The following is a 13,139-nucleotide window of genomic DNA, read 5'->3' as shown; positions in this document are numbered from 1 at the left end:
TTTTCGTCAAATGGAAAGGGGGGAAAAATTATGAAATAATGGCAAATTTTTAATGTGTCAAGATGCTTAAATTTTAATACCTCATTTTCCTTCATAACTTAATTCCCATTTGGCAAAAAGATTTGCTTAATTGTTTGATTTGGTTTATTTAAATATGGCAAAGTACTCGATGGCTATCTGCCTAAGGGAAGGGATTCCTTCTTGTAGGACTTTCTGGGGGAAATTGCTGCATATCCACATTACACATGGGGAACACCATGCGAATGCCTATGCAGCTAGCCTGTTTGTCAGGATTTGAAACCTTGATGAACTACAAGTGTTCAGCAACTAACTCTCAGCTGCTGGTTGAGCCACATTTGCATAATATACGTCTGTCTCTAAATATACCTTCTTTCTACAATACTTGTTTTAATGCTGCATATTGGTATCTTGTCTGAAAGGAAGAATAGTGAGGCTCATGTTTCATTTTTATTCTCCAACCAAGTACTTACTACTATACACACAATATTCATATTTATGAATAAAATACAGTTTCATAATTTAATTTATAATTTTAAATATTGTGCTTTCCCAGATAATTAAAAAGGGGAGAGAGACAGAAACAAGAAGTTAAATGTGACCATTTACTTGCTAGACAGGTATCATTTGCAAATACAAACGTACATCTCCATAATGCAGTTAAAAAAAGGTGTTTTGTAACGTTATTCTACACAGAATAAATTAACTTACACTCAACTAGAATTGCTATTCACAGCATTTTTTGATAAAAGTTACCAGTGTTCCAAATTTCTTCCAAATAATTGTCCAGCATTTTAAGTGCCTTCCCCAAAAATATTGTACAGGTAGCCCTCCTAGAACATGGCATCCTGTAAGACTTCGCTATTACATGATTCATAAACTGCAAGAACCCTCCTACAACATGGTTTCACTCTAACACAATAAGAAAATTGCCCGAGCAATCCGAAGAAGTTTAACGAACTCTGCACAAAGCTTTTCCATTTTGATCAAAGCACCCACATAATCATTTAGCACATAAAGCTGTGTTCAGACAGCGGCTTATAAATGTCATAGAGGCTTAGTCATAAGGCATAAAATTTGTGAGTTCTGTTAACACCTGTGAGACAGGATATAAGCTGTAGCCAATTAGTGAAGCGAAATTTGCACATGTGTGTCTACAGCTTTTCCGTTCAGTGTTCGCTTTGATTGGTCGAATTTCATATCAAGTTGGAAACTTCGAGAATTTCATATCAAGTTGGAAACTTTGAACTTTATGCCAAAGACCCTAAACCAGTTTTTGTGATGTAGCAAGGTTTTGGTTGTCTAGCAACGAATGTTGGTTTAAACCAGTTATGACATTTGTACCCCAGTGTGAAAGGAGCCAAAGAATTCTTGTTTCATAAGTGCTACCAGTCTTCCAAGATCCAGTTCCCATAAGAACAAATGTACTCAGGAAGACGAGCCACATGGTGGAGAGCAACCGCTGAATTCTTAACTGGTAACGAATGAAAATCATTTCCCTCCATAACCTTTAAAGCACAACTGCACAATAGAAACAATACCAAGTAACAAGAGATCACAATCACGAGATAACAATGAAGAAACCTCACTATCATAAAAGTTGAACAACATGAGGTCACAATAAGAGCTCCAAAATGCACACAACCTGCACGTTCGGCTTCTAAAATTCAGATCCTCATCTCCGTGGCCTCGAAACAAAAGTGTCTTAAATTACTGGTCAGCTATCTGCATCGAGCCATGGTGTGCTAAAGAATAACTTTTTCATCTTTAAGACATTAAGTTTCAGTCCCAAAACATGTCCAATAAGGATTTAAAGAAAAAAAAAAAAAAAGTTATTTCTTTAGAAGTAAAGACACAAATCTTGTATCGTCTTTTAAAAAGAGAAAAGGCATCTCGCATTGGAAAAGGTCTTAATTTGAATGAAGTGACAGTTTGGACTATTAAGAAAAAAGAAATAAGAAGAGCAGTTGCTGCAGGATCTTCAACATCTGCAAAACATGCAGCTCACCTCCAGAGGCTAATAATTGACAAGATGGAAAAGGCACTCAGCATTTGGATTGATGACAGCTGTCAAAAAAGAATTGTGCTGGATGGTAATATTATTAAACAAAAAACACTCAAAATTTACAAGCACCTAAAAAACCTTAAAGAATCCTGTGTCAACCCAGATTTTGTGGCAAGTAAAGGTTGGATCAAAAATTTCAAAAAGCATTTTGCTATTCATAGCATAAGAATTCAAGGAGAATCTGCATCAACTGATTATGAAGCTGCTAGGATGTATCCTGAAAAAATTCAAAATATTATAGAACTGCAAGAATATACAGTAACTCAAGTTTTCAATGCTGACCAAACTGGGCTCTGATGGAAAAAATGCCCAGTAGAGCTTTTACATCGAAAAAAGAAAAAAACTGCAACCGGATTTAATGAGTCTAAAGATCGTCTGGTGCTACTTTTGTGCAGAAATGAGTCAGGGGATGATAGTTTATAGATCTTTAATACTCGTACACTTAACGGCGTAAATAAAAACACCTTACCGGTATACTGGAAAGCAAATCCAAGAACTTGGGTAACTGGAAATTTATTTAAAAATTGAGTTTTAAAGTGTTTTGTGCCAGATCTTAAATTTTAGCTTTAAAGGTGCTATTACTATTAGATAATGCTCCATCTCGCCCACAAGATTTGAATCATCAGAACATCAAAATAATGTTCCAACCATCCAACACTACTTCGTTATGCCATCTATTGGATGAAGGTATTATTTATACCTTTAAAACATATAACATAAGAAGAGCGCTACAGTGGATTTCAGACATAACCAATTCAAAATCAATTAATGTAATGGAAGCTTGGAAGAAATTTTCAATAAAGCATGTATTGACATCATATCTTTCTTGCTGAAAGAACTGAAAGCATCAACGCTAAATGCAGGTTGGGAAAAGTTATGATCCTCTTCAGTTGAAATAGAAAAAGTGCATGAAGCATCAGAAAATGAAATGGGTAGCATATTAGAACTTGCTAAATAAATTGGAGGCAAAAGTTTTGTGGATTTGCCTATTGAGGACATTCAAGATTTATTAGTTGCAGAAGAAATTGAAGAAATCGATTAGGAGGACACTAGCACTGATGACATTGTGCAGTTAATAATTTAACATTAAAAAATTAAAAGAAGGTCTAAGCTTAGCTGAAAATGTCGATTCATTTTTCTTGAATGCAGACCCTTCTGCTGAAAGAGCCAAAAATTCAAAAGGGAGCTGCAAAACTGTCTAGCTCCATATCGAGAAATTTACAATGGCCTGGTAAGAACTAGTATGCAAAGGAAAATTACATATTTTTTAAAGAGGAAGAAGATGCCAGAAAATTAAATGAAGGAAAATATTCTGAAAGTGAATGCAATTTCATTCCATCAAAAAACGCTCTTGGTTGATCATACTGAGCAACAACGAAGAAATTTATTAAACTAAAATATACAATATTTTTTGTTTTGTGCTGTACATACACATATATTTTTAATAAAAATTAAGTTGTTTATGTAGAATTAAAAAATATTTATTTTTAATAAGATTTTGGAATGTAACCCCCCTTTTTGTACTCGATCTGGATATCATACAGCAAGGCATTTTCTAGGAACCTATCTACCATGTTACATGAGGGTTACCTATACTTCATATTACTCCATCATTTAGTATAACCATGCAGTGGTGATTATTTGATAAATAACTACTGATCAATTTGCACTGCAATCTTGGTTTGGTTTGGTTTATTAAGATTACGGCAAAGCACACTAGGGCTATCTGCCTAAGGGGAGGGATGCCTTCGTGGAGGACTTTCTAAGGGAGACTAGCTCATATACACGTTACACATGGGGAAAACCACGAAAACGCCCATGCAGCCAGCCCATTCGCGGGATTCGAACCTCGCACTGCAATCTTGAGCATGCAGGATTGTCATAAAATAACATGACCAATTAATGGCAATCTCAGGAGTGTAGAAAAAGAGAAATCTTTTGCTAAGCATTTCAGTGACTAGTTGCCAAAAACTTAGAGATATATCAGTTGGAATAAAAATGTTTATTTGACTATAGTTACAATTCATATGCATTACTAAAGTCAGCAACTCTTTGGAGAATTGTAAATTGGAAAAAAGCATTTAGTTTCAGCAACAACCCTTAAGTATTGTTCATTAGAAAAAAGTATTTAATAAGAAACAAGATATTTTAAGAGAAAAAGCAATCTATATCCTTAGTATTTATATTTTTACAGCCAGTGGATACTATGAGCTAAATGTACAGTACTTCAATTCAAACATACATTCAAACTCATGCGCAGGCTGACTATTGGCTTATATGTAGTTAAAACTATGTCAAAAACACCATAAATCATCTGAATATTAAAACTGGGGTTGCAGATAACCAAAGAGTAACTTCGTTTCATATAAAATGATTCTTTTTATTATTATTAATGAAAAGAATAGTATCTATGAGAAGTAAAGATAGCCAAACAAAAGCTTGTTTCCATTCACAAAATCGATGCTGAAATGTTGACATTTTTGGGGGATGTAGATAATCAAAAATGATAATAAAAATTTCCCCCACAATAGCTAACCAATCACACAGATATAACAGGATGTCATTCATAAAGCTAACATCATGGACAAAGGCGAATTTAAACTGAATTCTATAGGTAAATAATTAAAATGAGCAGCTGCTTCTTTTATTCACAGCAAGAACTATCGTTCGTTAATTCAGTTGGTCAAGTTCTTTTATGGCGAACCTCTATTGCTAGTATTGTAACAGAATCTGATTGATAGTTATTAATCAAACAATAATCATGAACTAAGCTTCAGTGAAACCCATAGATGCAAAAAATTTCCTTATTCTTTTCACAAAATGAGAAGGCTACCGGAAGTGCATGCATTTCTGCTACCCTAGATCAATGACATTGACAAATGAATTCAGAATCACCACTTAATGAATTATTTTAGACTTTCATACATAACTCAGCATACACCTAAAAACCTATAAAGAAATATATCAATGCTCTCACACAGATCATCAGTTAAGAAAGTTTATTTTAAAGTATCTACTCTTTCTATAATTAAAAAGTATTAATATACGATTCCAAGACTTTCATGAACAAGTTTCATATTTCAGTTTCATAAATCTGGAAAACAGTAATCTTGTTTTAATTTAGCATTTAACTTTTTCAATATTTTCAGGAAAGCAGCATTTTCAAGGCTGATTTCATATTTTAATTTATATACAGTGCTCAAAATTTAATGACACTAATAAAGAAAATCTTATACAAATATATATGATAGGATAAAATATAATACAGCATCAGATGTTTTTGTGCTTCCTGGCCAGTGATTTTCCTCCCTTTACATGTTATGTATGTATGTATGTAAATGTATACTTTCTTTCTTGCTATATACATGCATATATTTGGTGAAAAATATCAGTAATTCTATACTTATACAAGATGGCATGATGAAAGATGCAGTCCAGAAAAGTTTATATAAACAATTTCTACCTTTAGAACAGAAAGGAGAGATATACAAATTAAAATGAAGAACTATGGAGCTATTGCTAATTTAAATTATAATTTTTATTTGCACATTTTCTAAAATCCTTTATATTCCACCCTTCAGACAGAAAAAGCGATAGAAAAGCCTTTTTAGAAAAAAAGCATGTGAATCAGAATAATTACAAGCTGATTGATGGCCAAGAAACTTAAATACAACAGAGATTGAAAAACCTCTGTTCTTTATACAAGGTAACTGGCTTTCAGCATTGTATAAATAGCATTAACTATGATTTATGGCCATAAGTATTCTTCATAATAAAAATGAGATGATTTGGGAATGATGCAGATAGTTATTGAAGCACTCAGCCGTGCAGACACAATAAGATGCTGTTGTAACAGACTACTTTTGTTGTAGTTAAATAGTATGTGGTCACAAACATACTGTCACATTAATCATGCCCATTCCACAACATAACATTTACATTTTTGATACTATTGCAGAAGGAAGAAAACAGTGCGATAGCAACTTAGCTGCAACAGATGCTGAAGGAAAGTGTGATGAATTCAGAATGAAACCTTTCAATTCATAGTGGGTTAGTTTCAATTTTGATTTCATTTTAATTGGATAATTAATAAAGCTCTAAAATTATTATTGGTTGGACGCTTATGTAAGTTATTTTCATCAGAATGTTATGTAACAGTCATTAGATACATTAATTTGGAAAGGTACAGTCCAGAAAAATTAATATAAACAGTTTCTACTTTTAAAACAGAAAGGGGAGATAAAATAACTAAAATGAAGAATTACATCACTACTGCTAATTTAAGTTACAATTTTTTACTTTATTTATTTACCCTTACACACACACATTGATATTTAGTGAGAGAGACTGACCTTATACTTACTTACTTAGCCATAATTTCATCAATTTTCTCATTAAATTTTAAATTCATTGTGGTACACAAGATAAACTAATATAATATCTTATTGATAACGCATGCATAACAGTAACAAAGAAATTTCAGTTAAAATAGGATATACTCCAGTTTTTGCTTTTCTTTGAAGCATAAAATTTATCCTTGAATTTAAATTTTGATTGTGGAAGGAAGTAGTGAAATGTAAATTACACATGAAAGTTCTGATATACTACATGACAGAAAACAAAACAAAACAAAACATATAATCTGCAAAATAGAAAAATGAATTTATCAAAATGCTAATACACATGCAGCACTTTTGCCAACAGAAGTAAGTTTACTTATACTGTTTTCTTTTTTCTTGGCACTATTGTTGGATGTGAAATGCCCACAAACTTAATTTTTATTGCTCTTCGTTGATTCTGTAGATGCCCTTCATCACATTCAAAAATATATATCTATTCAAACCTGAACTGAAGAAAATATGGAAGATAACATAATTTCTGAAGTCAAGAATCAGAGCTTTATCACAACATATTTTATACAGCCTTGCATTATGTTCAAACACACATTTTCTATTCCCAAACATTACAGATACAAGAATTTTAGCTATTTCAAACATTCAAGCAATCCCAATACTTTTTTCATGTTCTTCTACTGCTAATAAAACAAGCAATTTAATGCCAATAAAATATTCAACAATTTGTTTCATCCCATGGTCTCATCAGGCTAATAATTATTATGGCAAAATACACAAAAGTTATTTGTCTTACAACATGCCTTTGAAAAAGTCTTTCTGAATTATTCATCCATGATGCACTCAATTTGCCTAAAAGCTTGACAACTTCCAACAACAAATGGGACCAAAATCTAAGAAACAGTACTTTATCAGATTCATATCAATTTTTCAGCAAGTATTAAATAACTAAATATAGGTAATGCATTTATACATCGCACTGCTCAGCTGTTGAGATTTAATTTCAAATTCTATGGAAAAGCAAACCAAGTTTTTAAAATGAAATTGCAAATGTGCTTACTTTCCATGACATAATAAGGAGCAAAAATTTGATTTTTCATTCATAGAACTTGCATACCCTCTAGTAATACCTCAAAACAACACTACAACTAGCTAATTGAAGTAACAATATATCACCAAGAATGCCACCTAAATCTGCAATTACAACAATAGTCAGAAATGAAAATTACATGAATAGATAAATTACTTTACAATTAACAAGGATTTCATTAATTTGAAATATGGCAATACCTGGACAGAACTTATCATTGTACTAAGAGCAAATACAGTTGCACAGTCTTTCACAGTAGATGCACTATCAAAGGCTCCTTGAGTGTCAAGCAATAAAATAGCGACCTAAAAAGAAGTGATTTGAAATACACCATAAAAAGGATGAACCACAGATAATGAGAACAATTAGCTATAAATGATTATGGATTTTTTTTATATAATTCTTTAAGAGACAACATTTCAATTAACAAATACATGGCCTGCGTGTCAACTTGCAATTAATATAATTGACAAGTTTTAACATGCCATTAATTTCAGTAAAATTATAAAAGCTCAAGGGATTGGGAGGTTACATCTCTTTTTTTTTTCCAGAAACAAAATTACAAAACAGGGCCACTAACATTTTCTCATAATACAGTAAGCCTGTTATTAAATGGCAAATAAAGGTGGAATTCTGATAATTACTGAAATGCCTGTTTTCATAATTGCATTCCCAAAACTTTGTGACCAATAAAACCTTTATACTGCATTCCTACGTAACAAATTACTCGCCGGGACTTCGGCGATTCCGGATTTTTCCGAATATTAGATCATCAGTTTAAATCTAGTAAGATGGCATGTAGAAATTATAAAACTAAAAATATAAAATTATGATTTATGATCTAAAGGGTATCAAAATTTACAAAAAAAAAAGCTTAATATTTATTATTTTTATTTTATTAAACATTTCTTTCAATGTAAGCTGTTTAAGTTGCTTTGTTTTTTGTGCTAATACTTTCTCTTTAATTCTGTAGACAGACATAATCTCTTGTTCAGTAACATTGTTGAAGTCCTGTAATGACTGTTTCAAGAATTCCTACTAACTTGTCAATTGAAATTTTCTCGTTTTCAGTAACTTCTCTGTCACTTTCTTCACTATTGGTAGCGGTATTTTCTGGATCTAGAACCATACTACAGATTTCGCCATTTATTAATTGACTGATGATTGAGAAGCATTGTCATCACAATTAAAAACTTCTTTTATATCATCTTCATTTATTACCGCTTCTCCATATTTCTTTACAAAATCTGTTAATTGGAAAATTTCACCTTTGTTTTGCGATATCTGAAAACCTTTAAAATTAGCGGCAATCATCATCAAGTTTAGCTATATATATTTGGCTATGCATCATCAGCTTGACGACTAATGACAAGTTGTTCCGTTAAATTTTATCTTGCTTATATCACACACTGAGACTGAATTGTATTAGTTATTTTTTATACTTATGTCTATTTCTTGCACATGCTTAAAGGCTTATCAGATTTCTGAATAAATTCCCACATACACTTAAGCCTTATTGAGGGCCGGCACTAGATATCTTACCACCTGATGCAGTCTCTTATGGGTCCTAAATTCTGTGACTTGGTGCAGCCATACGAGCCCTGGCGCTGGGACTTGGTTTATGTGAATAACAAATCAGTCATTCTTAATTCAAATAGCCCTAAATGTAATCTTTGGGTTTACGAGTATCATCAACAAAATCTATATTTAGCATATGGAAAGAAATTTTTGGTAAACTTTTCTTCGTCAACACTTTTTAATGCATTTAACTTAAATCTGTAATCATCGCTAAGCGTAATATCAACATGAAAGGTTACCATACTCCTTTATTATTCAATTATTAACAAAAAATTGTTTAGGGATTGCTACATGAGTCATTACTCAAGCTGCCATGTTTTAATAAACATGCAGTGATGAAAGGAAAGTATAATAAATAATGATTCACCAGGTTGGTGTCAGATCAACGATGTATCTATGTGGAATGTTTCGATTTGAGATGTGTGCCAAGCAGATATGCAGAAACAGAGCCGAATTACTGATCATACAAATTTATGCTAAAATGATGGTTTCTTCAATAACAAGTTACTTTATTTAGTGTCGAAGTGAAATTAGGAATCGGGACTCTGCAGATGTTTTATTATGCGCAGAGGGGGTAATCAAATGTGCATGCATAAAACCTATGAGAAAAACGTTTTTGGTGGTTTTTAGGTCCGGATTTTAGATCATACTCGAAAAATGCAGGTCCGGATTTCGGACTTTGTACTGTATTTATTAATTACTAGCATTATACAGGTGAAAAAATTCAAACCCTGCTTATTAAAAATTCTAAAAGATCAAAGACTGAAACATTTAATCTCACAATGTTAATGACTGAAACATTAATCTCATGTTTTCAATATAAAAACAATTTAGGAACTATCTTCTGAAAATTTCAAAAAAACTGAACCTGATCAAAACTTACTTCAGTTACGACCATTTTAACTGACCTATAATGAGGTAATCATTTTCATTTTAATAAGAAAAAATTTATTTGCAAAATTAAATCTTGCATACCTTATTTATTTTGATTTCCAGAAATACTGTATTTATTTATATTTATATTAAATAACCATTTTTATGAAAAACTATAATATCACTGTTGCATTATTTGAAACATTTTTTTTATTTGAATTTTTTTTTTTTTTTTTTTTTTTTTTTTAAATGATACAAATATCCAGACACAACTTTTGGCAAATGTACTAGTGACTCTTCAGTTTTCCTGAAGTTTGTGTTGTATTTTATATATATGTTGGGTATGTGCTCAGTGATGATTACAAGATGTACACAAACATCATTTATTATACATTGCTCATCTAATATTCTATATTACAGTTATGATTAAAGGTAATAATAGATACAGTTACTGTTACATATATAACATCTCCCTTTTTTATCAAAAAAAATAATAATAGTAAAATTAAACATATTATTTTAAATAATAAGGTTTCTTAACAATCCTACCAGATCGAGTAACATAGTTATGTCCATTTGAAAAATTTGATGATACTATACCTCTTTCACTATTTGGTGACACAACACTTCTGTTAGATTTTGAAGGACTTACAAGCACATCTAAATTTGTAGTGCTCCTGCTATTCTCAGGTATCTCGGGTTCATCTATAACTTCATTCTCATAGTTGCTTTGTATTGCAAACTCTTTCTGGTTAGCTCCTTTAAGAAGGTCTCTTCTGTTCCTTTCTACAATTCTTCCATCTGTTCTTATAATCCTATATGAACGTGGTATTTCTGCTTCTTCTATAATTTTCTCTCTTTCATTCAGTTTTTTCCCTTTCTCATTTATGTAAACATGATCTCCTACCTTCAGTGGTTTTAACGGTCTTGCATTTCTATCATAATAGCTTTTTTATAAAGTTTGTCTCTTCAGTAAATGTTGTTTATGGTCTTCATATTGTTTAGCTTGTACGAAATTCTCTCTTATAGGCATCAATCCATTTACTTTACTTCCAAACATCAATTCTGAAGGTGACTTAATTTCATCTGAAATAGGAGAGTTACAATATTCCAGTAATACTAAATAAGGATCCTTGTTGTCAACTACAGCTTTTTCTAACAATCGCTTGACAGTTTGAATATGTCTTTCAACCATTCCATTAGATTGTGGGTAATTTGGACTTGAAGTTCTGGTTTCAAAATTCCATCTTCTTGCAAAGTCTTTAAATTTCCTGCAATTATATTGTGGACCATTATCCGAATATACTATTTTCGAAATACCATGTCTTGCAAAAATTGATTTCAATTGCTTTCTCACTGCTACACTTGAGAAATCTTCCAAATGTCCAATTTCAACATATTTGCTAAAATAATCTATAACCATTAGATAATCCCTTCCTTGAAAGTAAAAGAGGTCTGTTCCCAATACTTCCCATGGACCATTAAGGTGCGTTCAGACGTGGGCGTAAAGCGCATAGAGGCATAGTCATAAAGGCATAAAATAGGGGCGACCTGTTCACACCTGCGAGAACGAGGTGTAAGCAGTGGCCAATGAGAGAAGCTAAATTTACGCGTGCGTGGAATGTCTACAACTTTCCCGTGCTGTTCTCATGCTCGATTGATTTCCCGCGTTCGCTCTGCTTGTTTTTTTCTTTGTTTCATGGTTTTTTTCAGCTCGCCACAAAGTTTTACTGGCTCAACAGAATGATCTTTTATCTGCCCTTCTCATTAGCCAAGAGACAACGGAGGAAGGTAAAAAAACGAAAAAGAACGAAATGGTCGAGAGATATTTTTTTGAAAGACCAATACTTGGTTGGCACATATATTTCTGACAAAGCACTATGGAATATTTCTGCATTGTACTGTAGTACTCTCTATACTATAAACATGCATATTTATATATATAAAACCTTCTTCAATTTTTATATATAATTTCTCTTAGGAGAAATACGATATTCTAAATATGCCTAATTAAAAAAAATCTTGAGGATAACTAACAGATAGCCTGTATATAATATTTTTCCATTTTGCAGGTGTGAAAGCAGTTAAGCTAAAAACAGTACTTACCATACATTATTATTATTATTTTTTTTTTTTAATTTTCAATCAAAAGGAACATGTTTCTGTGACAGTGAAACATGTGTCCTTAGCACTCCTTAGTCACTGTCCCTGTCGATTACTATAGTAGTTTGCTGCACTACCAGTATCAATTATCACTAATAATAGTATCCCATGACTGGTCACAATGACCAGCAACCACAACTAGTACAATACTAGGAAACGTTCACCCAACAATGTATTTTATGCTCAATCATTAAATACATTTTGCTGTGTTGCCAGCTGTTTGTATACACCTATTTAATAATTTGCATGTATAAGCCGCACCCCTGAATTTAATTTCAACATATGCTGTCATTTCTATTTACGACCAAATCTCAAAAGTAATTTCACATTGACAAATTTTAGGTACCCAAGTCTTCAAATACATCAAAATTGTAAACATTCATACGTTATCCAGGAATTTCTACCAGAGAAATAGCATGGATTTAATGATCAAAATTCCATTCAAATGATAGTAATAAAGAGTGAACAATAATAATAAATACTATTCATTAAATTATAGTCCATGTTACGAATTATGTGTGCTATTCAGTTTCATTAAAAGTAAATTCCTTTCATGGAGAACGTAATTAAAAAACAGAACTTCAACAGAAGACAAAACTGTCTAGACTCTTGACTGTTTTAAGGATATTTCACTACATTTTTTTTTCTTCTTGGAATTCATAAGAGCATTTTCTCAAAAGATTAATCTTTTATTACTTATACAAAGCTTACACCATTGAATTGACTATTGTGACTATTCTTAAATAAGTGAAGATAATTTTTTCTTTTTTCTTTACAGTAATATTTTACTGGAAAAAAAAAAAAAAAACCCAGCAGATTCTTGATATTGATTTGATGTTTTAGTAAAATTAATTCATGAAGTTTGTTTGGAAAGAAAATCAGCATTTGAAGCAAATAGCAATACAATATTTCCAGCTTTTTCAATAAATTTATTCTTAAATACAAAAATAATTAAACAGGAAATTATAGACATTAAAAATTATAGACAGAAAGAAAATAA

General features: G+C 31.7%; 1 protein-coding gene across 7 annotated transcripts in view; it reads right to left on the bottom strand.

Annotated features, from left to right (window-relative positions):
* atl (atlastin GTPase) overlaps positions 1 to 13,139 on the bottom strand; it is a 254,971-nt gene that overhangs the window by 100,028 nt on the left and 141,804 nt on the right. For all 7 annotated transcript variants that reach the window (XM_085807529.1, XM_085807534.1, XM_085807530.1 and 4 more), the window contains one exon: positions 7,726 to 7,830. In XM_085807529.1, coding sequence (XP_085663655.1) covers positions 7,726 to 7,830 — 105 coding nt within the window. The remainder of the gene's footprint in view (positions 1 to 7,725; positions 7,831 to 13,139) is intronic.

The sequence above is a fragment of the Stegodyphus dumicola genome, chromosome X1, assembly GCF_044657685.1.
Source record: "Stegodyphus dumicola isolate Sdum_Otavi_A_Nest chromosome X1, ASM4465768v1".
Classification (NCBI taxonomy): Eukaryota; Metazoa; Arthropoda; class Arachnida; order Araneae; family Eresidae; genus Stegodyphus; species Stegodyphus dumicola.
This window is presented reverse-complemented; position numbering and strand designations above follow the sequence as displayed.